This window comes from Balaenoptera physalus, assembly GCF_965194825.1.
Source record: "Balaenoptera physalus genome assembly, chromosome: 15".
Taxonomy (NCBI): domain Eukaryota; kingdom Metazoa; phylum Chordata; class Mammalia; order Artiodactyla; family Balaenopteridae; genus Balaenoptera; species Balaenoptera physalus.
In genome coordinates, this window is record NC_138894.1 from 89,888,611 (window position 1) to 89,915,726 (window position 27,116).

Sequence of the window (27,116 nt, forward strand, 5' to 3'; positions counted from 1 at the left end):
CCAAGGAGAAACCCAAGGCAATAAGAGAGTATTTAAGAAAATGAGGCTTTGAAGTTTAACAAACTGGATTCAAATCCTCTTTATCATTGGTATATCCAACAAAATGAGGAGACAGAAATTCAGACCTGTTGACTTTCATTTGTAAAATGGTTTCAAGCTGTGGGGAAACGGTGGAAAGCTCAGAGTTTCGATGAAGAGCCTCTTTGCCTTCTCCTTCAAAGGAAAGACCAAGGACTGGATGGGCTTCCTTGGTTCTAAATTTTCTCCAAGTCAAAACTCAAACACAGCAAGAGCATCTAAAAAAGTTCTGTGTATCCAAATGACAGGATTTCCTTCTTTGTCAAGGCTGAATACATTGCCAGTATATACTCCATCGTTATCCACTCAACTGCTGATGGACGTCTGTCCATTAATGGACAACATATGGTTGTTTCTATATCTTGGCTGTTGTGAATAATGCTGCTGAACACGGTAACTATGTGAGGTGATGAAAATGTTCATTAGCGTGATTGCAGTGATTACTTCACAATGTATACGTGTATCAAATCATCCAGCTGTACAGCTTAAACGTACATAATACAAGTGCTGTTACAAGCTTACTGGGGCCCCTTCTTTACAACACACGACTCCTTACACAAATCTTCATCCCCAAAGCAATGGATTCCTTTAGCAGACCAAGTTTCTGAGCCACTGGAGGGGCGTTGGAAGAGGAAATGGAGGAGGTATTCTACAATAAGCATGAAACAGCTGTTCAAAGAGTCTTACCTTAATCAGGGTAAATTCTGTTCTGTGAATGAGAAGACAAGACTATTCCCTGCATAGCATATGTTTCCATTTTGCCCCAAGATGTTGACCTATGCGCTCAGGAGCCTGAGAGGGAAATGCTCCCCTGATGGACAACCCTGCTTTCTAGAGGCAGCAATGAAATCTAGTTTGGTTCCAGTTCTGCCACCTCCCAGCTGGACCCCTGAACATGTTATTCCGGAACGGAATAACAGTATCCATCTCGTGGTGTGGCACAGGAAACGAAATGTGGTGATTTACGTAAACCATCTAGCACAGTGGTTGACGTTTGTAAGGTGCGCAGTAAACAGCAGGTATTTTTAGTATCGTAATTTTATCTCCCACCAAGGCCTCCCAGGCACTATTCTAGGACTGAGCAAAATGGCTACAAGGTTAAGATAAAAGCAGCCCTACAAGGCCCTTGGGAGGAGTCAGATCATTAATCTGAGAATTCCATCTTCAAAGTAAAAGATACAGCGGAAGTCACTTGAGAAACCGACTAAAGATGATTCCAAGCCCAAGCCTCATCAGCAGGTAACTCACTGATATTGATCTCTTCTTCATCGTAAACATCCACTTCCGTCAGCCGAATGAGCATTCTGGACAAAATGCTGAGGAATTGCAGGTAGGCGCCTGTCTTCCCGATCTGTAGAGACAGCAAAACAGGAGCCAGCCTCAGTACGCCCTGCCTACGTGCAGGCGCTGACGGAGCACCTGACACGCCTCCACTCCTCTACCTCTTTTAACCATCTCACCTAATTAAAAGGAGGGCTGGGGGGATGCAAAGTCATTTGAGGGAAAATGTGGCCTGAAGAAGCATGGCAGGCAGACAGATGAACTCGGTGGGCAGGAGACCCACCTGCTTATAAATCATGCATATGTCTTTCCAGATTTTAACTGGCCACATTGTTTAAGCTGTTAGAAGTAGGACTCCATCAGGAGCCGAACAAAGGTTGCTTCAAAAAAAAATGAACTGACATTTCAATAATGTCTTAAAAGAGTCTTGCGTCATTGCAAATTGCTATCTTATATTAACTGATATAGCTGTAGTAAGACAACACAATTCACTGTGCGGGACATAAAAGGCTGGCATCACACTTCTCTCCTCCTAAGGCCAGGAAAAGAAAGAAAATGATTTTTCTCTTCCTCCTTCTCTTTCTTCTTGTTTTAGACAGTCCCCTGCCCCCTCAAGCCCAGCACCAGGCCCATATACTATTGGTCTGAGTTCACTGAGTTCACAACTGGTTACGTGGGTACCTGTGGGCTATCCTCGCCTCCCTCCACCCTGGTGCGCTAAGAATGTGCTCTCCAAGTTCTTAGCTCAACGCCCGGCTCACAGCAAGTATTTGACAAATGCTGATGAATGGAAATAACTAACTTTTTATTTTTATTTTTTTGGCAGTGCCGCACGGCATGTGGGATCTTAGCTCCCTGACCAGGGATGGAACCCACACCCCCGACAGTGGAAGCGCGGAGTCTTAACCACTGGACTGCCAGGAAAGTCCCGGAAATAACTGACCCGTTTAAAAAGAAAATATGAGACACAACTGGGGGAGCGTTAGAGAAAATATATGCAATACATATAAGTGACAAAGGATTAAAATTTATAATCTAAAGAACAAAGCAAAAGAATAAAAATCAAATGGACTAAAGGAAAAATAAGAGAAACAAAACCAGAAAGTCACTGTAAAAGAAGTACCAATGGGGGCTTCCCTGGTGGCGCAGTGGTTGAGAATCTGCCTGCCAATGCAGGGGACACGGGTTCGAGCCCTGGTCTGGGAAGATCCCACATGCCGCGGAGCAACTAAGCCCGTGAGCCACAACTACTGAGCCTGCGCGTCTGGAGCCTGTGCTCCGCAACAAGAGAGGCCGAGACAGTGAGAGGCCCGCGCACCACGATGAAGAGTGGCCCCCGCTTGCCGCAACTAGAGAAAGCCCTCGCACAGAAACGAAGACCCAACACAGCCAAAAAAATAATAAATAAATATTAAAAAAAAAAAGTACCAATGACCAATAAATATATTAAAATATATTCACCCTTACTATTATACTAGAAATATACTACTTCTCCCCTATCAAAAAGGCAAAAATTTTTAAAGATTGATAACATTCAGTAATGTGAGGGGTATGGAGAAACCAGGAATCCTTTTTTAAAAACATTTTATTTTTTCCTATTTTTTTAACTTACGAAAAGCACTATATACTCATTTAAAAGTTCAAGAAGTACAGATCAATAATAAAGTAGAATGGTCACAAATTCCAGTCCCCCCCGCCCCCAAGCTCTCCTGTCAGGGATTTTTTAGATATTTTCACACACGCAGACACATACACACACTGATTTTTTTCATAATTGATATGACACCATGTATATATTATTCTGCAACTTGATCTTTAAAATGTAAATATCTTAGAGAAATTTCAGTGTCAGTATATAAAGATATACTGAATAGTTCAAACTTTCTGTGGCTGAATTGCATGATATCGTTGTGCTCAAATATATTCAACCAAACTTGACCAATGCAACTTAAGTTGCTTCCAGTCTGTTTTTTAACTACTGTAAACAATACAAAAATGAGCATTCTTATACATATTTTTGTGGGTTTGTGTTTCTTGGGGTAGGTACCTGGCAGGGGAATGAACATTCGGTGTGAAAAGGAAACATGTCTTGAATTGGGGTAGTGATGATGGTGGTGACAGTAACAGTGCTTTCCAGGGGTCAGGCCACGTTCCAGGTGCCCTACAATTATCCTCTTGTTTAGCACTCCTGTTTTTGTGATAGAGGGGCTATCATCTTCCTCCTTCTCAGATGAGGACAGTGAGGCAGAGGGAAGGCTGGAACCGGCCCAGGGCTCCGGTGATGTTTTAGTCCGAATCCAAGCCCAGGCAGTTCACTGTAGGGCCCACCCTCCAGCCCTGCCCTGTCTGGCCGAGCCCCCTCCCAAGACCCCAAACCAACCTCGTGCGTCCTCCTTACATGCTCACGACACCTGACATTCACACTGCCCAGGTTCCTGCCATGTTGACAGGTGAAAGAGTCTTTTGTTGTCAGAAAAACACAAAGAGCTGGGAGGTGGAGACAGGTTTCTCACCTCCCTGTTCAGTTTCACCAAAATGTTGCAGGGCAGAAACAGGGGTTGGCCTCCATTGTCAGAGTGGGAGGGAACCGCAGATTGGCCATGAGGACCGAATGCAATCACGTGGGAAATGCAGAATCGTTGTCTGAAGGAGCAAGAAGCACCCGCAGAGAACTCCTCCACCCACACACCACGCAGAGGAGGAAACTGGGGTCAGAGGGTGGAGGTCACCCAGCCGTCCACCTGCCCACTTAGGGCCATCCGAGATTCTACCGCGGGAAGGCAGGTGTGAATAAGCCCCAAACCTGCCTCTGGGCGCGAACACAAGCCCCGCGGAGCCCGGGCGCACGGGGCGGCACCCACCTGGGGGGGCCCGCTGAGCAGCAGCCGGCGCGGGTGGAAGCCGTCCACGCGGCCCTCGGCGCGGCTGCCGTAGTCCATGTGGCTGGGCCGGGGCACCGTCCACTGCCGGTAGTACAGTGACTGCTCTGTGGACGTCATGGTCTTGCTGAGCAGGGGCCGGAACGAGCTGGCCCACATGACCGAGTGCGAGGGCAGGAGCGAGGCGGCCTTGGGAAGGCCGCTGCCGTCGGTGGACGTGACCATGTCGTACACCAGCTTGGGCAGGAAGACCACAGGCGGCCGCCGGCAGGCCTTGCTCGCGGAGCACTGGGCGGCCTGCAGGACGAGCGGGCCGGCGGCGGGCATCGCGGATGAGGAGGGCGAGCCCGAGGAGGACGATGAGGGCGCTGACACCTGGATGCTCCACTGGCCGGTCTTGAGGCCGGGGTCCGGCTTGGGGGCCGGCCCGGGGCTGCGCCTGCTGATGACCGCCGGCGGCCCCCGCCCGGCCCGGAGCCACTGTCTCTCTCCCGGGGCCCTGCCCTCCTCCGCGGGGCCGCAGGGCTGAGGCGATCGGGCCCGGTCCCCCCGCGAGGGCCCCGCCGGCTGAGCCTGAGCCGGGGACTCGCCGCACCGCGCTGAGCCTGGGGAGAGAGGGTCCCGTCAGTCAGGGCCCCGGACCCGCCGCTCCTGCTTCTGCAGCACTAACTCCCCTTTACCTGCAACGACTAGGAATTTCGGTCAACGCCATCCCACCTTTGGTTAAATACAGACTCTGTCCTTCTGACAAAGCCAAGAGGCACCGCGGGGAGACAGCCAGCACGGCTCCCTGGCCCCGTACACGTCGCAAAGGCCTCTCCTCTGCACCCCCCGCCCGATCTGTTCCAGAACCCTCACCTGCAGCTCCCAGCCTACACTCCCGCTTCTGTGCAGGTGGGTCCTGGAGCTCCGATCTCCCCTCTGCACAGCACAGTGGTGCTTCTGGTTCAAAGCAGCAAAACTCACAGGACTGAAAAGGCTTGACTCTAACGCTACAACCACTTAGCTTCTAGAAGAACTCAAGACGGAAAATGCAGCACGCACAGCCGCTACCCAAACACGGGGTTTCTTTTGCCCTTTTCCCCACGTGGACCATGTTGAAAGGCAAGATGAGCGTGGGTCCCCGGACACCGAGGAGCAGCGCTGTCTTTCGTATCAACCCAGCCATATCTGCCTGGGGCACGCGTGCCAGCTCCGAGCAACCCCGAGGACCTCAGGCACCACGGGAACCACATCTCTGTCTTAGCTCTGCTGTTTTCCCGAAGACGAGGGGAGCTGCCTCCCAGGCCACCCTCCCCAGACCCTGCCCCACGACACTTGGTTCAGCCTGCCTGCTGCGCAGCACACCACTCAGCCAACCTCCCCACTGGATCCCAGCTCCCCAGCAAGGCTCTAACTCAGCCCCGCGGCCTGCGTCTTGCTTGGTTACAGGCTGCTCGTGGACAGAGGAAATGCAGCAGCGGTCTGTCCCCCTAGGCTAAAGGCCTGACGCCTGCTAAATCGCCTCTTCCCCCGGCAAGCCACCCGAGGTGATCAGCTCAGAGGCAGCGGACGAGCTAAGGACCAGGGTCGGGGAGGCTATGAGGACCTGGGCATCTGGCCCGGGGGAGGGACAGGTGGCCACAAAGGACGTGAAAGGGGCATGAGGTTCCAAAAGTAGACCACGGGGACCCAAATGTTTTCACCCACGTGCTAGGTTGTGAGGCCCAGACTGGGAGGACCCGGAGGACGGAGACCCACACTGATGCTTCTCTCCGTCCACCCGCCCTGACCTCAGTCATTCTGCCCCGGTTGAGTCCAGGGGGACTGTCAGTCTATAAAAGAGCGACCCAGCCCCTCCCAGGCTGACTCGTCTGACCCCGCCCCCCGCTCTTGACTCCTGTGGCCAAGGCTCCCCTCCCTGGACCTCCTAAAATGTGGGAGTTACACCGAAGGCCACGGGAAGCATCTCATCAGAGACACAGGAAGCATCTCATCAGAGACACAGGAAGCATCTCATCAGAGACCCCTAAGATCCCAGGACCCTCTGAGGAATTATAAAAAGTCACCTCACCGGAAGGGAAGGCTGGCTGGCAGCCTGGGCAATCTACTCCACCTGAAGACACTGCACAGACCTGCGTGTCCCAGAACCTTCTAGAAAGCTGTCAGCCCAGGATCAGAGAAGAACAAAGCACCACACCTCTCTATTCTAACGGCACAGATCATCCACTCCTCAGGTGCCCCCTGGTACCCTGGGCTCCCTCTAGTGCTTGGGGCAGAAGGATAACAAGCTGCAGCATTTGGCTTTTCTGACCGACTCTAGCCTGTAAATCAGACCTTTCTTCTACCACAGAGACCAGGCTCATGTTAAGGAGGCCTCGTCTCACTCCCTCTGTGCACACCTGTGAGGGAGAGCCCCACCACCAGCCCACTGTTATCCGTGGGCAGGTGGGGAGGGGGAAGGAGAAAGGAAACCAAAGAAGGCCCCAAGCCAAACCCCCGGATGTGCTCCGACCTTTGCAGCCACGCCCTGACCCTGAGCTGTAACCCTGGGACCACTCACTGCACCCAAGCACCACACACGCCTTCAGGCCCCAAGCCTCCTCTACCTGTGAAGTCTCCTCCACCTGGAATACCTTCTCCTGCACTGGAAAGCCTTCTCCTGCAAGGCCCAAAGGCCAGCTGCTCTCTGAAACCTGCAGGGGTCACACCCTACCCCTAAATCTGCCCCACCTGAGACAAAATTAATTACTTCCTCATATGCATAACCGTTAACACCTCACGGGTGTGACTATGTGTGCAGAAAAAATACAGCAGCCCCTACTGCAACATAACCTGGTCCAAAGGAACAATGGTTTCCTTGAGAGCAGGTCCGTATCTAATTGGTCTCTCAACGCCCTGAGCCAGGTAGAGAGTAGGTTCTCCGTAAATGCTTGTGGTGGGAAGACATGCGATATGTCTCACGTGTGCCCGTCCTGACTGCTCCTGAGGCCGAGGCATCCCTCAGAGCAGAGGCCTGGAGCGCTTCATCCACATTCCCCGCTCCCTCCACCAAAGTGTGGTCCAGGTCCAGGGGTCAGTGACACTTGCTAAATTTTGTTATTTCTCCCCCAGTGAAGTCTTCTGTGTCCACTTCTCTCCGCCCTCAGACTCGACAAGAACACTCACCCAGCTCCTCTCCCCTGATTCCCCAAACCAACAGCTGCCTGTAGAGCACAGAGGGAGGGCCCTCTGACACCACCCCGCACAGGCCCTGCAGGGACAGAGGCCACGACCTCCTCCCGGGAAGGACCCCCCCACTCCCCGCCCAAGTCCAGAAAGACGCGTACTCTCTAGAAAGGCCAGTTCTTCGTAGATCCCTTCTCTTTCCAGTTCTAGTTGAAAATAAAGGATCTCTTTTCATTCTTTGAAATCTCAAAAACCTAAAATGGTCCAACTGTGGGATCTTTACCCCTTGGAGACTTACTGGATGCCTTAGAGGAGAGGGACGAAGACGCGGAGTCACGGGAGCGGGAGCGTTCTCTCTTCACGGGGCTCCTCTTCTCTGATGTGGAGCCTGGTTCAAAACACACACACTGAAGAGGCCTCGTAATCACGGTCCTGTACATTCCCCCAGCACTTCACAGTTTACAAAGTGTGTTCACACATATCATCTCTCATCTGTCCACCCACCCACCCAACCACCCATCCATCCATCCCTCCATCCGTCCATCCCTCCATCCGTCCCTCCTTCCATCCATCCATCCATCCCTGCATCCATCCATCCCTCCATCCATTCCTCCTTCCCTCCATCCATCCCTCCTTCCATCCATCCCTCCATCCGTCCATCCCTCCATCCGTCCCTCCTTCCATCCATCCATCCATCCCTCCATCCATCCATCCCTCCATCCATTCCTCCTTCCCTCCATCCATACCTCCTTCCATCCATCCATCCCTCCATCCATCCATCCCTCCATCCATTCCTCCTTCCCTCCATCCATCCCTCCTTCCATCCATCCCTCCATCCATCCATCCCTCCATCCATTACTCCTTCCCTCCATCCATTCCTCCTTCCATCCATCCATCCCTCCATCCATCCATCCCTCCATTCATTCCTCCTTCCCTCCATCCATCCCTCCTTCCATCCATCCCTCCATCCATTCCTCCATCCATCCCTCCCTCCATCCCTCCATCCACCCCTCCATCCATCCCTCCATCCATCCCTCCCTCCATCCCTCCATCCATCCATCCCTCCCTCCCTCCCTCCCTCCCTCCATCCATCCATCCCTCCATCCATCCATCCCTCCCTCCCTCCCTCCCTCCATCCATCCATCCCTCCATCCGTCCCTCCATCCCTCCATCCATCCATCCCTCCATCCATCCATCCATCCCTCCATCCATCCATCCCTCCATCCATCCATCCATCCCTCCCTCCCTCCCTCCATCCCTCCCTCCCTCCCTCCATCCATCCATCCATCCACGTTCCCAGGCATCCTCCTCTGAGGGAGTGCTGAGGAGACAGGTGTACAACACAGAGCAGGCCAGTGAGGCACTGGTGGGTCAGTGAGGCTCCTGCCCAGGGGTCACAGCTACAGGACAGAGTAAGGAGAGCAAAGAGGGAGGAGCCCACGGGCCAGGTGCCCACCCAGCAGGGAGAAGCAGGAGCAGGGAAACATCCTCGGAAAGGTGACCCTGATCCCGGTTCTGAAGGGCCGCCAGGGATTTCCAGGTGAAGCACGGAGCAGAGGGAACTCGAGTGGCCGGGAGAACGCCTGTGTGGCCCAGAGGTGACAGAGCAGGGCACATTCATGAGATGAGTGTGGCCAAGAGCCCGGGGTGCGGCGTAGGGGCCGGAAGCCAAGAGGAACGAATGGGGAAAGGACGGAGGTGGGTCGGGAGATCCCAGGAGTGCGGATTCACTCCACGGGCAGTTTCATGTCAGGGTCCCATTCACGTCTGTGAGAGGTTCCTACAGCACCAGGCGGGTCTTTCCACCCCGCTTTACAGACGAGTCATCTGAGGCTTGGAGAGGTGACGTGACCTGTCCAAAGCCACACAGCCAGAGATGGAGGGGGAAGAGCGCCCTCATCTTCCAGCTCTCCTTGCATCTCTCTCTCTGCTACACCAAACCCCACGAATGCCTTGCATATTTGTAGTAGCAGCTTTTTATTTTCTCTCGCTATCCTGTTGACTACAGCCAAATGCCTTGCATTGCTCCGATTTATGTGTCCTATTAAAATACATGGCGTTGAACTTCGATGTCTGCAAACGAAACTAGCCTGTTTTCATAAATCTCAATAAGGGACAGATCCTGTTAATTCACATAGAGGAAACAAGTGAGTGAACCTTAAACCAGGCAGTAATTCCGCCAGCAATTCAAACAAGGCATGAACTTAAAGCCTAGGAAATCTCCATTTTTCTTCCTACTCCTTAAGAATTCTAGAGCTACGAAGAACCTGTTGGGATTTCCATTTTCTCACATCACCAAAAATGAGGGGGAGAAAGCAAAATCTGAAATCGTTGAGGGATTTCCCCCAAAGACGTGTCCAGATGGCTCTCATCGGGAGCTGCTGACCAGCAGACGGGCCCAGGGCCGCGCTGCGTGCGGGACAGGTGTCTAGACCGGCCCTCCCCACCTTCCGTCACCAGCTCCTCATCCTCGTTGTCTGTGCTGCTCAGCTTTTCAGCGTCGCTCTCCAAGGCCTCACTCCGGGCCCCCTTCTCCAGGGGAGCCTCGCTGCTCACAAAGTAAGCGGCCAGGCCCAGCTCCTGCTCCAATGCCGTCCTCACCAGGCAGGAGGAGTTTATGAGCCGCAGGTCACAGTACCGCAGAGACCTGGGAGGAAACGGAAGAAGGGCTCGACTGCCTTCTACAGAGGAGGTACCGCTTGCGCTGGGGACCAGCACCCTGCCTTCCTCATTAGGCCCCTAGGACTCGTGCAAACGGAGAAGCAAACAGCATCACTGGGACCCCTGAGCAACAACGTCTGTTTGACTGCAAGTCTCTGGGGGCCCCTGCCGTGGATCTAGCCCCGTGCTGCTTGGAATCCAAAGAACACTGACTTTCAGGTCAGACAAAAATGAGGCTTGAACCCCTACCCTGCCACTTCCTGGCGACAGACCCTCGACAAGCTGGGCAACTTCTTGGAGGCTCAGATTTTTTTCAAATGAAAGATGGCCATGAATATTAATAACCATCTCCGTGCACTGCTGGGAGAAATATATGTAATAAGTGGGTATTTGATTATTCCATCAACATTTAAAATGTGCCCAGGACTATGCCCCATGCAAGGGAGAGGATGGTGATCAAGTCATCGCCATACTGGAAACGAGAGTCTGCCTGGGAAGACACACCAGTGAGTCACGACACACGTGGAGGTGTGGGCACAGAGGGCAGGCTGGGGCAGGGCTCACAGCTGTGCGGAGGAACAGCAAAGGGCTTGGAGACAGGCAGATGGGGGGTGCAGTTAGGCTTTTACTAAAGCAAATGACCTTTCATTTGCTCATCTATAAAACAGGGGAGTAATACTATGGTCACAGGTGCAAATGCTAGATTAAAAGTCTAGCCCAGTGCCTGATACAAAAAGTAAACGCTTGCTCAACGTTAAGATAGACTAAGACATTGTCTTAGTCCTTATGGAGCTGAGGAATAGAAGACTTGATCCGTGACACGGCAACAACCGAGGTTGAACCCTGTGCGGACACTTCTACCCGGCCCGTGAGTACGCGGCGCGAGGTGGCCCTCGCGTAAGTGTCGTGTGGCCAAGCGGCAAGAAGCCGGGCGGCCCTGGAGTCCGCCATGCGGCGCACTGGCTTAGTCTCTGTAAGCCTCAGCTTCCTCATCGGCTACAGGGCCTCCACCCACGGAGCCCGGCAAGAGTCCCCACATCCCCCACCACGAGCCCGGGGGGTGCCTGTCTGAGAATTAGGAAAAGCTGCCCAGGCCTCAGACGCATTTCACTGACATCTGCTGGAAAACGGTCACCATAAAGATACACATCTATGATGACTTTGATGTGAAGGCATTCCCAAGAGTCGGGCAGGGGAAGCTTGACCTGGCAAAGCCCCCAGCGGCGAGCCCGGGCAACTGGCTCCTCAGAGACCCCCAGGCGCACAGCCCCTCCCCACTCACCTCGGTAAGGACTCCCCGTGCGGGTCCATCCCACTGAAGATCAGGATGCAAGGCAGGCCCTCCAACTCCAAGTATGTCCGAGGCCTCCACTCCGCAGCCTCAATTTTCTGCCACATCTGCAGGCGATTAAAAAGAAAGCTGTAAGACTTCTTACTTTCCAACCACCCCAGCTCCAGGGGAACCTTGATATCCTTCTGCTGATTTAAAGCTCTTGCAATGCCTCGCTGGATTTTTATCAAATTTAAACTGCAAACAAGCATACCATTGGCTTCACCACGGGACTCCCAGCCACACAGAACACTGCCTGGCACTTATCAACTGTTCAAGAAATATCTGCCAACTGACTGCCTCATTCTTTGCGAGACAGTGTATATCCTCAACTGTCTAACATTTGGTACTATGTTCTCTCCATTGTGGGGCTGTGCCTTCACAGTTCCTTCCCAATTATTCTCTCAGTATTCTTACCCTAACCCTTTTGCATCCTCCGTCACCTGTACGTTTAGTGAAAGGCGATTACGGTCCAGGCACTGTGCTAGTTTGGGGGGCTGAGATGTGTGGGGCTGTCCTTGCCCTTCTCTGCTGGGGGAGGAGCCAGATGACAGGCAGGTAAAACAGAACTTGCCCCAGGTTGGGGGGGTGCGGGGGGACAAGTAGGGGGAAGGGCAGCTTCCTGAAAGAAGAAAAGACGCTGGGGACTTCCCTGGGGGCGCAGTGGTTAAGAATCCGCCTGCCAAGGCAGGGGACACGGGTTCGAGCCCTGGTCCAGGAAGATCCCACATGCCGTGGAGCAACTAAGCCCGTGTGCCACAACTACTGAGCCTGCGCTCTAGAGCCCGTGAGCCACAACTACTGAGCCCGCATGCCACAACTACTGAGCCCGCGAGCCACAACTACTGAGCCCACGTGCCACAACTACTGAGCCCGTGAGCCACAACTACTGAAGCCTGCATGCCTAGAGCCCATGCTCTGCAACAAGAGAAGCCACCGCAATGAGAAGCCCATGCACTGCAACAAAGAGTAGCCCCTGCTCACCGCAACTAGAGAAAGCCCACGCGCAGCAACGAAGACCCAATGCAGTCAAAAATAAATAAATTTTAAAAAATTAAAAAAAAAAGACACTGAGTTGAATTCTGCAGATTGATAGGCATCAGCTAAATAAACAAGAAGAAGAAGAAATGAATCCCCAGAAAGAAATAAAATCAAGCTACAACCCAGAAGTTTGAAAGAGCAGTGTGTTTTGGGGGGGGGGGTGCAGCTTTTATAAGTAATGTGGTACAGCTGCACTGAAAGCTGCAGGTAGGCACGTGGCAAGAGAGGCAGCTGGAGGGGTGGGCCGGTATGCAGAGGCCACGATGGACCGATGGACCGCGATGGGACCTTAAGGAGTTTGTCGCCACCCCACTCCCTCTCCTCCCTTCCCCCTGGTGGTCCCGCCCCACCGCCCTCCCAGGAGTCTCTCCCCACTCCTGTCCCACCTTGAGCTGCTTCAAGAAGTGCTTCCCGATGGTGATGCCAGAGCTGGGGTTGCCCAGGATGATCTCAAAGTGCTCCTCCAGGGCCAGCTGCGCCCGCACGTGGGCCAGCCGTTCGTAGGCCACGGCCGCCAGCGGGGAGCAGGGCACCCGCAGCAGGACCATGAGCCCGTGGCCGCAGGGGCACTGCTTCGGGGAGTTGATGAGGTTCTGCGTGATCTCCAGCGTCTCCACCGATGTGTAGTTCTTCATCTGAGAGAGGCCGCTCACGGCCATCATCGCGGCCGTGTAGTGCTGCACGAGAACAAAGGTCCTGATCACCGCGCTGTGCAGGCGGGGGAACCTGCAAGGAACAGAGAGAGACCACGTCGTGACCCAGGGCTGCCACCCCCAAGGATGCCCAGAGAGCTCCGAGAGAGAAAGGCCTTCCCGGGGCAAACAAGTAACCCAGACACCTGCCATCTCGGGCACAGGCAACTCCTGGATCACAAACAAGTGGTGTTGCCTTTTGAAGCTGGTTGTTTACAACCTGAAATTGAAGTCTTCCTTAGAAGTCAAGTCAAAAACTGCTTTATCATTTCCAGCTGAGAAACAAGCAAAGTTTTGCTGTTGCTGCTGGCGCATACTAGCTGCTCAATAAATATCTGTTCAATGACTAGATGAATGAGTAAAATAAATGCCCATCATCAGCTTAATTTATGTTTCCATGAGTTAGGTAATTTGCTCCAGGTTCCCACTGGCAATAAGAGAACCATCAGTAATCAGTATGTAAGTGCAACTACCACTTACCCCAGATCTGGGGGACCATCCTAAAGGCATATCATTCATTTCATGTACAGTGAGTTATTAGAAATGTAACTAATGTGATTTTAATTTGACAGATGAATTACAAATCCAAACACAGGCAGTCAAACCAAGAATCCTAGTTTTTGTTTCAGAAGCTGTGGTCACACGAAGGGGGAGACCCCTCCCACAACCACGTGCACTGCCAGAGCAGCTCTGACCCCTGCGCCAGAGACAGACCCCAGAACACCATGAGAAAAACCCAAGTCACTGTATGTCACCCTGTGTTTCTCAGTAGGAATAGACAAATTGATGTTCCGTTTATAGGCAATGCTCTTGGGAGTTTATTTAGATGGAATGAGTCCCCTGACTCAGTGGCTTTTTGGAGCAAAGATAAAGTAGTTTCTTGACCTACAAAGATAGGAACCTTCCCACGGCCATGTCACCCTGTGAGTTCTATCAGGGCAGCCAGCTCACCTTCCAACAGCATCTCTGATATCTTCTCCTGCCCATCGTTATCCTTTTGTTCATTCTTTCTCCTTAGCACTCAACTACTTTATGGCTTCTATGAACTGAAGAGTTGGCCCGGCAAACTTGCCAATACCAGTTCTGTCTTGGGAAGGCATTAAGGGTCTGCAGGTTCTGGCACAAAGGGGACCAGTGGCCCAAGCACTGCTTTACCTTGCCCCTGGTGCACTGGCCAAGTAGTGCCCAGGAAGAAAGAGAGCAGAGTGGAAAATGCATTGTCTCCACTCTCTACAGCACTGCCCCAGCTGTGGTGGCCCCTTGTCACCTTGAGCAAGGTAAGAAGAGCAAGATGTCACTTAGGGAGAAGCACACTCTTCTCCCCACCTCCAACATCTGCTTTCAACTCTGCTCAGAGGACAAGCAGAGACTTCTGCTTCTGGCCAAGACAGAGTAACAGGGACTAGATTTATTTTTCCATCAGAAATAACTAAAAATCTGGATAAATAGAAGAAACAACAGTGTTTCAAGACACTGAGCAATGAAAGACAGTGATCCTTCGAAATGGAAAAGAAATTAGGTAAGCCTCCCGTTTCTACCTGGAAAGAGTTCCCAGGATTGCTCGGGAAGGAGGAACCCAGGCAAGCCCCAGTGTCTCCCTGAGTTGAGGAAAGATCTGGAGTCCAGGGAAACCAAGGCAGCCAGAGTTCATGGGGGAAATTACCAAAGAGGAGAGAACTGCACAGATAGCGAACTCAGGAGAGCGGCAGAGGGTCCCATTCAAATCCTCAGCTAAGTAGTGACCAGTGCATATATGTGAGAAAACTACCCAAAGCCAAGAAAAGGACCATCCAAAAGGATTAGAGGGAACAATACTTCAAACTCACATAGGGCTTGGAATAGTTCCTGTTCCCATCACCAGTGTGGAAGACATCAAAATTCATGAAATATTGTAGAGTACTTAGAGGGTTTCACTTCAGTAGTGAACAAAATTAGCCCTAGACTAAAAACTGCTCTGGTCCTGCCTAACAAAGTTTAAAAGCAAAACCTGAAAGAATTAAACTGTTTCCAAGTAACTTAACTGTATCTCAGAACAAAGCTTAAGAAGATTTATAGGAATACAAATATATCCAGCACCCAACGAGGTAAAATTCACAATGTCTGGCATCCTCTCAAAAATCACCAGATATGTAAAGAAGCAGAAAAACACAACCCATAATAGGGAGGGGGGAAAATCAACCAATAGACACTGACCCAGAAACAACACAGATGACAGTATTAGTAGAGAAGAACATTAAAACAATTATTATAACTATATTCCATATGTTTAAGAAGATACAGGAAAAATCGAGCATTTTAAATGGAAACATAAAAAAGACTCAGATTCTAGAGATGAAAACTAAAGTGTCTGAGACAGAAAAAGAACTGGATCCTGAATTCTCATGGGAGCTCCCACCTTGGTATTTGGCCCGGCCCTGCCAGCTACAATGGATCAGTTCAGGAATGGTTACCTGACCCAGGATGGGTCATCAGGCTTTTCTTGGGATTTTTCAAACTATTTATAAGAATCAGTCCCCTTCTAGAACCTGGAGAATATGAAGTTCAGCAGCAGCTAGGGATGATGTTGTCAGCACATGGAAGAAACCAGTGTGTGATGAGATACAATAAAGCTAACACAGAGAAAAATACCAAAGACAAGACAACACAGTCTTGGCAGTGTTTAATACCTAACTTAAGTTGTTCCTGAAACCAGCTGCATCTAGTTCTGTGGTTTATTTATTCAACCTCTCCTTTTATTTCATGACAGTGCATTCCTCTCCCTTTCCTAAAGTAGCTCAAGCTGGGTTTCAGTCACTTGCAAGGAACAGTCCTGATTAATAAACAAACACAAGTAACAATTTATTATCAATTTGTCAGTGTGTACATTCATGGATGTGCTACCTGAAATTGCCTTTCTTCTTCTCTTAGGAACTTTGTTATATGACTATTTTGCTTTTGTGAAAAATAAAAATATAAATATAAATAAACTGGATGTGACTGACAGCAGAAAAAAAACACTAGTAAACTTGAAAACATAACAATAGAAATGATCTAAAATGAAACAGAGGGAAACAGAAAATAATGACTATAGCATCGGAGAGCTATGGAACAACTTCAAGTAGGCTAATATATGTACAGTTGGATTACTCTAAAAGGGGAAAGGAGAGATGTAGAAAAAAATTTTTGAGGAAATAATGACTAAAATTTTTTCGTATTTGATGAAAATTCAATTAACTCAAGAAACATGAAGAAAACCACACCAAGGCCTATCTTAATCAAATTGCTTAAAATCAGTGATAAATTTAAAACATTTTGAAGTAGCCGGGGTTGGGAGGGAGTGGTGGGGAAGAGAGGTCATTACACAGAGAGAAACAAAGGCGATGATGACAGCAGACTTCTGGTTTGAAACAATGTATGTCAGAGGATAGTAGAGCAACACCTTTAATACTTTGAAAGAAAAAAGTCAACCTAAATTTTATACCCAGGGAAAATATCTTTCAAAAATGAGGCAAAATAAAGACTTTTAAAGACACATAAAAGCTGAAAGAGTTCATCACCAGCAGACCTGCCTGCCAAGAAATGTTAAAGAATGTCCTTTGGACAGAAGGAAAATGATGCCGGATAAAAATCTGGATCTACACAAATGAATGAAGAGCACTGGAAGTATTAACTATGTGCATAAATAAAAAAGGAGGTTTTAAAAAATATTCTTATTTAAATATCTTTAAAAGATGATCGACTGCCTAAAGCAAATGTGATTTATTGGGAAGTTTATAACATATATAAGTAAAATGTATGATAAGAAAAGCACAAAGCCTAGGAGGAGAGAAATGGAAACATACTATTGTAAGAATCTTATACAGGAAGTGGTACAATATCACTTGAAAGTAGACTGTTCAGGCAGGTTCCATGATTTGCCTAAAGTTAAAACTAATAAAGAGTAGAGCCAGGATGTATGGTGCCATGATCACTCTGGCCTTCTACCAGCTGTGAGAGCTCGCTCCGTACAGTTTAGTAGGTCTACTGTTTTGGACTTAAGTGACCAGGATTTGGTCTGGCTTCACTACAAACACCCCACATGACTTTGGGCAAGTGACCTAACCCAAGTCTTTGTTTCTTTCTCTGTCAAATGGGGGACTAACAGTGTCTCCTGTCTCACTGTGCCATTGTGAGGACTGTATTAGGCAATAAATGGAAAATACTGGCCCAACGTCTACAGATCGCTAAGCGCTCAGCACATGTTTGCTGCACGAGGAGAAGCCGGGGAGCCGGGCAGAGAAGCAGAGGTGGGACAAAGGTCAGTTCTCACAGCCTTAGTGTAAAATCTTGGAGCGTGTCTTCCCTCAGCAAGGTTCTGAGAGCTCGGCTGACAATCCACGAGTTGGACAAGTGGCCTGATTAAACCTATCAGCGTCAGAGCTGAAAGGGATTCAGTCCCCCAAAGGGTGCTCTGGGGAACGCTAATCCCATGAGACAACGGAGATGCCGCACGCTCTAGCCGTCTCTTGGAGATTTATAGCACACGTGGCACATTGAAGGCTTTGAGAACTCTCATTGGGAGAAGAACCCTTTGTTAAACGTAAGGTTTATCAAACACACATGACCGTGGAACCCCTCGTGACATAACAACTATTAGCATCCAGCAGTATAGCTTGGGAAGTACGTGTCTAATTCAATCCTTTTGTCAGCAAGTGAGACAAATGAGGTGCCATGAGGGGAGAGGGCAGAGCTCAGTTCAACACCCACAACTGGCGGCAGAGCCATTCATTTTGTTTTGTATTAGACAGTCTGTAAAGCTTGGCCTGGCTTTTCCACGTATAAACTGTGTGGATGTCGGCACTTAACCTCCCTGAGCCTCAGTTTCCTCATCTGTAAAATGGCAGCGCTGATATCCACCTCAGGGGTCTGCTGTGACAGGGTTGAAAAGGTAGCACTGACTCTGGGTTCACACCCAGTTCTGTCACTTGCTAGACGTGTGGCCTGAGAAAGTCATGGGGTCTCCCTGAGTCTCAGTTTATTTGCAAAATGGGAATAAAAATAGCAACTGGCTCAGAGAGGTCGGGAGGACTAAATAACATGATGAAAGTAAGAACAGTGACCGGCACAAAATAAGCACACCGTAGATGACATGCAAAGGAAATAAAGACAAAGCCAACTGACCGCCACTCTCTCTTCCTTTAAACCTTTTGCTATCTTACCTCCCATTTTCTTGCCCTCCCTTGAGTCTCAGACATGCAATCCCACATTCTAGCATATTTCTGCCCATTCTCATCTCTCAAATTTTCTGGAACAACATCACCGGCCCAAAAAGGCAAGACGAGAAATAAACCAGGATCCCTTTAATGGAGGGACTGAGTCACCCAGGAAGGGAGAGAGGTGGCCCCCTCCCTGGAATTCCCTGGCTGCACATTCCTCACCTTGCACTTGACTACGGAGCATTTTTAGTAACTTCAAGAGAGACAGGTACCTTTTTCCCAATGCGGTGACCATGGCCTCAAAGGAGCTGTCATATCTCAGCAAGGGGAGGCTGTGTCCTGAGAGGGTGGACTCAATGAACTCGGACAGCCCGAAGTACTTCTTATTCTCAGGATACAAGTCCACTCCCTAAAACAGAAGCGCATCGGTCACGCAAACATTGCCTTTGTGGGGACTGAAAGGGTCACACTCCGGGCGCACAGATGACCTGGACGGGCATCTTGATCTGAACCGTGCTGACTGCAATCCCCTGGATGACGTTTTATAATTGTCTTTCCTCTGCGGCCCCAGAGCACGGCGCACTCCATGCGTAAGGGCCAGCGTCTCCCCATCGGTCAAGACTTTTCCATTCAGCTGACCCCAGTGCCTTTGCCAAGAAGAAAATCAGCCTCTTTTTTTTTTTTTAAACACACAACTTCCTTTGTTAAAATTGCTTCTTTCCAACAATTTTGGCTGGTTTTAGGAATAGACAAATCAACTCTTTTGCATTCAGCTGCTATTAAATCAGCAGAAAGAAATGCATTCATCCAACCAATTTTACCCACACTGATATAAAATTCCTCCCAAACTAACATCAGAGCTTATCAAACTTCAGAGCACAGCAAAGCTGGGGGGGGAGAGGATGCTAAAATTACAAAGGCATGAATTTCATCCTTAAGTAGCACAGTGGTTAAACATGAGGGCCGTGGATTTCGCTGGACTGGGTCATATCCCGGCTCCAGAACCTTCTAGCTGCATGGCTTTAGGCAAGCGGCTTCACCCCTCCCCTCTGCCTCATTTTCCCCCTTTGCAAATCGGAAATCATCCTAGCACCTGTGTCTTACCTCAGTTCATATGATAAAGCACTTAGAACAGTGCCTGCCTGGCTCACGGGAAGCGCTACATAAAAACAAATGCCGTTGCTACCTCTGATTCTGAATCGGCGGGAAGGAAGCCAAGCATCAGCGCCTTTAGAAGTTCCTCGGATGATTCCGAGACACTCCGAAAAAGTCCACAACTTGACGTCTACTTATTGCTTGTGTAATTAGGTGGAATCCAACCACCAGATTTCTCAAATTACCAGAATGACTGCTGTCTTCTATTTTGATGAGAAAATGGCAGGTGATAAGCTGAAATAAAACTCACCAGGGTTTGTGGACGTGTGTTCAGTTTGAGGAAGGAGATTTTGAACCTTGCTGCTGAAGGATGCAGGGGTAGGAAAGCCAGGAACATTTCCAGGGCTTCTAGACAAACTTAGGAGTTACCCCACGTGGAGTCCAAATCCCCACAGCCCTAGAGGGCTGTACGTCCAACACCAGGAGAGCAGGTGTTCAGAACGCTGCTCATAGAGCTTCAGTCGCCAGAGAAACAGTAAACCAACTGTGTTGCATTACATGCTCTAAGACAGGGAGCCAACAAATGCACACAGGAAGGTTTCTAAAGACCAAGAAGGGTTTAAATCTAATCCTGGGGAGAATCAAAGATCCAAGGAGCTGGAACCCACTGACCCTCAACTGGGCTAGTCAGTCAAGTCTTTAGTGAACGGGATCTCTCCCAACGTAAGGTCATTGCTACAGTGGGCCCAGCAGCCTGGGACACTCACATTACTGTAGGAGGCCGGCCAGTGTATCTCGTTGTAAGGGCTGATGAGGGTGTGCTGCGTCTGCAGTGCGTACGGGAAGGAGGTCACGTGGAGCGTCACGATGTTGGGGGCCTCCTTCACCTCCTTGCAGTTGAGCAATCTGTCCACCAGCCCCATGGACGGGTCACTCTGGGAGTAGAGGTCGTGAACAGCGCTACTGAGGGAGCAAAAGGGGGAGAAGAAACGATAAGCGGAATGGCAAGCACTGTCCTGTCATTTGACGACAATCAATCAGTTGGATCAATTGACAGTGAGCCTCCCAACGCTGGCAACAATCGAAGCTTAGGGCTCTGCCCATGACTAGGAAAATGAAATCTTTAAATATGACTGCGCTTCAGGTACCCTTCAGGGACTCCCCGGAATATTCATGACTTATTAAAAGCTTGGCTGGGGGAACAGTGTCTCCAGAGGATTGCTGGCGAGATACACAATCCACCTGCTTCTCTAGCACAGGGATGCTCAGCCAGGAGTTGTCAAGGAGTCGCCTTTTCTCCCTTGGCCCCATCTGACTGTACACCTGCCTCCTTAAATTCTTTTCTCCAACAGTCCTACTCATCTTGAAATGACCCAAAGAGGACATAACATGGTAAATTCTATACTAAATTTTAAAGTATAGGATCAGGAATGGGAAGCATTTTGGACAAGGGGCCGAGGAGACAAGTGCGTCTCAGCCTTTCTCAGTGGGTCAATGGTCTCAGCATTCTTGTCTGTAAATCTAGGGGGACAGGAAAAAAATCAGTGCTTCACCTTTTGGGTGGCAGGTAGCCACTCTGAGAAACCTACCCACCAAATGGATATGTACAATTTAGCTTTTTATATACTTCAGAATGTTCAAATTCCCCCACACCCATACATGGATGCGAGAATGTAAACCCTTTAACTGGGTGAAATTTAAGGCTCTGGCCAGCCCTGAGCTTCTGCCCCTGTGCTAAATCAAAGCCTTCCTCCGATACCTGACCCACAATCTTCTTTCCCACCTCATCCATGTCAGTGGCAGTGTCTAAACACACAACCCCAAGGCCAGTCTCACGGAGATGACCAATCCTGGTAAACACCCAGGAATCCTACCAGACTCCAGACTTGACACCATCTGAAATTCATCTAGATTTATGTTCATTTGAATTGAGAAAGTAACATCTCCCCTGGGAAGGGCACCAGCTGTGACCCATGGTGTCCAGAGCCAATGGGGCTCCATCAGGAAGGGGCCTGGGCAGAGCTACTCCCATCAGGATCCCTTCCCGGTACCTGTTGCTCTGCCACTGATACCCTCCCTCCCCCACCCCAGCCTGCGACACTGAGCGAGATGCCTCCCTTCTCTAGTTTCCATAATGGTACCTTTCAGAGGCTGCACTAGATGATCCCTCAGGTAACTTCCGGCCCTAAGGTCTGAAATACACCCACAGCATCTGCCTACAAATGCCAAGCCCCCAACACCATTCATCTTTTTAACACTTGTACCCACAGTATTATCCATACATATTCATTCAAAGAAGGGAAATGCCAGCCTTGCCATGTGCCAACGCCAGGCTAACCTCACGAGATCCCAGTGGGCGTGGTCGTGGATGAGGACGAAGAGCGTGTGTGGATTCTGAAAGGAGTTTTGCAGAAAGGCCTTGAATTTTGTCTGCGCCTCGGCATCTAGCTTCAAAACATACTGCTCGACCCTCTGCTTGGTCATGTGCTCCTTTTCCAAGCCAAGCTCCAGCAAAACCCCTGCAACACAGTGAAAATGCATCCGTAACTCCAAACATGGTCATGAGTTCTTCACGCAGCAACAGACACTTGAGGAGCATCTCGCATATGGCAGGCTCCTTGCTGGGACTGGAGGCTGCGGGGATGCAGGAGGAACGTGTGAGTCAGGGAGGCCGATGCCCGTTGCAGGCGACTGTCGTGTCACTGCCTGCAGGAGCAGGGCCTGGAGGTGGGCCTGCTCCCCAGCGCGGTATGTACACAGCCCACCCAGGGGCACAGCAGAGCTGCCTCCGTGAAGCAGCTGAGCCCAGCATGGGTGACTGAAAGAAAGGGAAAGGTCCCCTCTCACCCACCAAAATCATCTCCAGCCTGAATGCCACCAGGCCTGAGGTTAGAGCACTCAGAGTGAACCCTCCGAGTGAAGACACTGACTCTCTGTGTGGTTCATGTTTAATCCCCTTGAAAGCACAGGGAAAATACATTAAGTTGAAGCCAGATATCGGGACATACTTCACTGACTTGAGTGGGACAGAGGGAACATTCAAGTCATGTTCTACCTTTAACAGATTATAAAATAGTGGACAAGTCGCTTCCTCTGGGCATGAGTTTCATGAGCTATGAAACCGGGGTGTTAATATGGCACCCTCTACTTTAGAAGTAAAGATGGTGTTAGAATCCAAATCTGAATGCAAACAGATCAAAGCTTCTCCACACAGACCTCACACTTGCCCCTGAAAGGCCCGTACCTGAATGCCAGACGTGGAACAGGGTCTGCTGGTAGGTCACTTCTGAGGGTGGAATACAAATCAGAAAGTCCACCTTCTCAAAGGATCCTAAGTCCAGATTCTGGGTGCTGGAATCTGCGATTGAACACACGTGGGAGAGGAGCTTCTGGGCCACGGCCAGCTGGAAGGGCCAGATGCGGTGAGGCTCCAGATGGTAACCTGGAACCAGAGCCCCCATCAAGGTGAGGTGCACGCCAGCAGATGGCTACAGCCCTGGACCTCTGCTAGGGAATCAAGCAGGGGGCCCCGTCTGGCACACAAAGTGATGAGGGAATGGGGAAAACACCAATATTCATTGAGCGCCTGCTCCGGGCTACCCACCGTGATGGTCATTTCACACCCTTTTCCTAATTTAAAAATAAAAGGATGAATAGCACTCGGGGAGCACAGAGGCTGTGACCTGCTCCACCTGGAGGGGACAAGGACGGCATCCCAGGGAAGCTGATGCTGAGATTGGATTTTGGAAGAGGCTACAGGTTCTCTGGAAGAGGAGGAGACCATCACAGCCCTTCAGGAACTTAGAATGAATAAAGTATTTCAACAATGCATCAATAAACTGGAAATCAACAGAGAAATGTGCCATCTCAGGAAAACTGTACAGATGTACATTTCAGGGTAAAATGAGACTGTTATCATCAAAGACTAAAATTAAAATTAGATATTAGGTCTACTCGATTCTAAGGAGATGCCCTGCCCGCTGGAGGTGCCTCTACCTTTGCTTCCTTGCAGCCCCTGTGGGCCCTGGATGCTGCCTCAGCAGCCCAGAGCTCGGCCACCAGCGCCCCGGCGTCACTCACTTGTGCATACCGGTGTCCCGCCGACGTCTAGGGATACTGATTTGGTGACAGAGGAGGCAGTAAGTGAGGAAGAAATCTGGCCTTGATTTTCCTGATGAAATTTGTCCAGCAAAACATCAATGTCGCCCTCTGCCCAAAACGGAAAGAATAACAGAAATGGGTTTTCTGTCTCAGTGAAACTCGGCAAGCATCTATGGAACACCCCCTATGTATCAGGCACTGTCCTGGGCCTGGGGCACCAGAGATAGGGTGGCCCATCCTGTCAAGGAGCCCACAGCCCAGGAAGGCAGATGTGCTAAAGAAAATTACATTATGACCCAGAAGGTGCCAGGACAGAAAGAAAGAAGAGCGAGATGCCAAAGGTCAGGAGGTAGGGGTCTGAGCACATCTTGGAGAAGGAGGGGCCAGCAAGAGTTTCTGGGAGGAAATAGGGTGAGTCTTGTAGGGTGAGTAGCCAGGAAAAGAAGGGAGACGGGCACTCAAGGCACAGGACACACAGAATGAGGCACAGAGAATACACTTCTCCAGTGAGAAGCTTTAAGCAACACAGAGGGGGAGGCAGGAGGGTGATGGACAGAGCCGGAGAGGTACGGAGAACCAGGCACAAGGCCCTTGTGTGCCCCCAAAGGACGAAACCACAAAGCCGCCACCTAGTGAACTCACAGCCAGAGCAGGAAACAGCCAGCCAGAGACCCACAGCTGGAAGGGCCGCCCACACATGCAAACCCAGGCCAGCCTCAGCAGGTCACGCGGGGTGGGCTCCATCCCCGAGACGACCTTGCCCTTGGTGTCTTTCTCATCAATTTATGAATTTGCACCTGTCTCACTACAAGCCTACCTGGACAGAGGGTGCTAAAAAAGGCTCCCAGAGAGTCCACTTTCCCCGTAACCAGCTCATAATTGACTTCTTTCTGGTACTCGGCTGGGGTGAGAAGGCTCTCAGAAAGAATCCGGGCTTGGTATTTTCCTGGAAAACAAACAACAATTTGGACTGGGCCCTCCGCTTAGAATTAGCACGTGAGCTCCTCGATGGCAGGGTCTGTGCCTGAATCTCTTTCTCCCTCCATCCCGCAAGCCCAGCACCATGCCTGGCTAACAGCAGGGCTTCCTGCTGGTGAAATGAATAATGGGTACACACCCCCCGGGCCCAGTTTAGTAGTTGGGATAATAAGAGGGAAATCCCTGAGTTTGGGCTGCTGGGGTTTGGAACCTGACTCTCTCCCCGCTTAACTAGCTGTGTAACCTAGGCTGACCCAGTTTCCTCATCTGGAATTCGTGGCTAAAAGTATCATCTACTTCACAGGACTATTGTGAGGATAAAACAAGACAATGTTTATAAAATATTCAGCCCAATGCCTGACACAGCAGGGGCTCGAGGTTTATTACTAAAGATATTACTGAAATCAATGTAAAGAATTTATTAAAAACACAGGTGTTTATGACGAAGGAATGCCAAGAGATCACTGGGACCCTGCATAGTTACTGCAATCCTCCATCCCTCCCCCCGCCCCCGGGACATTCTGCGCTGTTTGGTGTCTGTCTCCCCACCAGAACGCACGCTCCAGGAAAGCAGGGACATCACTCCTGCGTCCCCAGCCCCCAGAACAGTGACTGCACATAGTAGGGCTTCAATACACGTTTTTATAATTAATTAGCTAATTGGCTCATTAACCCACACAACACAAGAAGGCCATTATTTATTTTTTTTCATCTCCATTAGGTAGTTGAAGAAGCTGAGGGCCAGAGTCATTAAACCACAGACCAGCAGGTGCACGGGGGACCCAGGTTTTCCCTGCATCTATCCAGATCCAAACCTGCCCCCAGTCTCTCTAGAGAAAGGGGAACGGCTCACCTTCTATGCCAGGAGGGATGGAATTTTTCCCGAAGCGCACTATTCAGGGCACACCAGCGGCTACTGTGCGCTAACGGCTGTTACTAACCAGCGCAGCTGCAAACCCGGGGCCACGAGAGGCAAAAGGGGGCAACGGCAAAGGAGGGCTTCTGGGCATCACCAGACTGCTCTCCCGGCAGCCCAGCGGCGGGGCCCAGCCTCACCGGTGACAGCGATGCAGGAGTCGATGGCGGCGCTCCGGCAGGCGCAGATGATCACCACGTAGTTGGTCTTGGCCAGCTTGCCCTCGATGAGCAGGCGGAACATCTCAGAGAGGCCCTCGGCCAGGGAGTAGGTGCACTCGATGATGTGCACGCTGTCGTTGCAGGAGCTGGCGGCCAGGCCGGCCAGCCAGGGCAGCTGCGCCGAGGTGACGGGCGCCACGGCCCCAGGCGCCGGCGGGACGGGCTGCGGTGGCACCTGCTGGTACTGCCGGATCTCCGTCAGGTGCGACTCCCGCCAGGAGCGCAGGAAGATCTGCTCCAGGTCCTCCATCAGGGGCACCTGGTCCGCCGCTGGCAATGACAAGGCGGGCGGAAGGGGCTTCAGCACCTGCCCCATGCGGCAGCTTCACACCAACATAACCGGGGCCGTGCTGGGGAAATGCGTGTAAACGAACTCTCAAACAACACAACCTAAATGATTAACGTTAAATGGCATGCGAGACAGGTGGGAAATAGAGGGAGGTGATGAAAGCAGCCCTCATCTCACCATCCTAACAGAACCACTACTATTTTTGTATGTTTCTCCATCTTTTTTTTTTCCACGTGCGGGTTTTACATCGTTATAATGCTTGCGGGCCTATGACTTCAAGGCGTGTCTGCTTTCCTCACCATCACGCCGCAATCACGCTTGCATGATGTTTACGGCCTTCATCAACAGCACTTGTTAACGGGCACTGTTAACGTGGAGGTACCATCACGGACTGAGCAATGCTGATCTACTGTTGACCCCTGTACTGCTTCCAAATAAGCACATTTATAAATACTTCTGCAATACACAGCTTTATGTATAGGACATTCCTTAGCCTAAATGCTCTAAATTGGGCTTACAGAGCCAGCTAATACATATCATCAGACTGTCTCCAGATGGCTGAAATGTCTCAACGTACCATGACACTAATGACACACGATAACACTGGTTCTCCTGCACCCTTAGCTCCACTGGACAGCATCGTTTGGGCTGTCACCATCAGTTTAGTTGAGAAAAGCATCCCTCGTTTCATGTGTTAATTTTGTATCTCTTTGATGACTAGTGAGATTGAGCACCTTCAGTGTTTTCTTCCCTACGGGTATTTTCTGGTTGATGTGTCAAAATTTCACATTTGGGTGAGCTGGAGGAAAGAGCACCACGCCTCGATTTAGAAGACGCGTCCCCATCCAGCTCCACCCAGCAGCAGCTGTGCAGCCTTGAGCTGTCTTAGCTTGAGCAAGAGTGGTACCCTGGGCAAGGGAGGTGGTGATAGAGAAGGTGGGTGAGGTTGGATTCAGGATGAAGCCGGGCTTACTGATGGATTGGATGTGGATTGTAAGAGTGAGAAAGAGAAACACATCCGCATTTTCCCAGATTCCGGACAGTCCTAAGCAGCACGCTCGAGGGTTCCTCCCTACCTGCTCCATCTCCGTCTCCTCTGGGTCTCCTGAATGCTGAGTGTCCCAGGGCTCAAACCTTGGCACTTTCCTCCATCCACCACCCCTCCCAGTCTCTCATCCAGCCTCACAGCTTTATTATAGATCATCACTGAGCCCGTGTTTCCTAAATTTATAC

General features: G+C 50.5%; 2 protein-coding genes across 4 annotated transcripts in view; one reads left to right on the forward strand and one right to left on the reverse strand.

Moving 5' to 3' along the window:
* The window catches only part of LOC309643282 (uncharacterized protein), a 437,652-nt gene that overhangs the window by 295,798 nt on the left and 114,738 nt on the right, over positions 1-27,116 (forward strand). The window lies entirely within an intron of this gene.
* GREB1 (growth regulating estrogen receptor binding 1) overlaps positions 1-27,116 on the reverse strand; it is a 145,926-nt gene that overhangs the window by 18,144 nt on the left and 100,666 nt on the right. The window contains exons 11-23 of one of the 3 annotated variants that reach the window (XM_082425886.1): positions 25,514-25,864; positions 24,297-24,425; positions 23,459-23,587; positions 22,623-22,820; positions 21,717-21,897; positions 20,146-20,338; positions 18,556-18,692; positions 12,804-13,143; positions 11,329-11,444; positions 9,833-10,032; positions 7,684-7,773; positions 4,221-4,843; positions 1,327-1,429 (exon numbers count right to left, since the gene is read on the reverse strand). In XM_082425886.1, the coding sequence (XP_082282012.1) occupies positions 1,327-1,429; positions 4,221-4,843; positions 7,684-7,773; positions 9,833-10,032; positions 11,329-11,444; positions 12,804-13,143; positions 18,556-18,692; positions 20,146-20,338; positions 21,717-21,897; positions 22,623-22,820; positions 23,459-23,587; positions 24,297-24,425; positions 25,514-25,864 (2,790 nt within the window). Of the gene's footprint in view, positions 1-1,326; positions 1,430-4,220; positions 4,844-7,683; positions 7,774-9,832; positions 10,033-11,328; positions 11,445-12,803; positions 13,144-18,555; positions 18,693-20,145; positions 20,342-21,716; positions 21,898-22,622; positions 22,821-23,458; positions 23,588-24,296; positions 24,426-25,513; positions 25,865-27,116 lie in introns of all 3 variants that reach the window. The other 2 variants (XM_082425885.1, XM_082425887.1) reach the window with 2 other exon arrangements.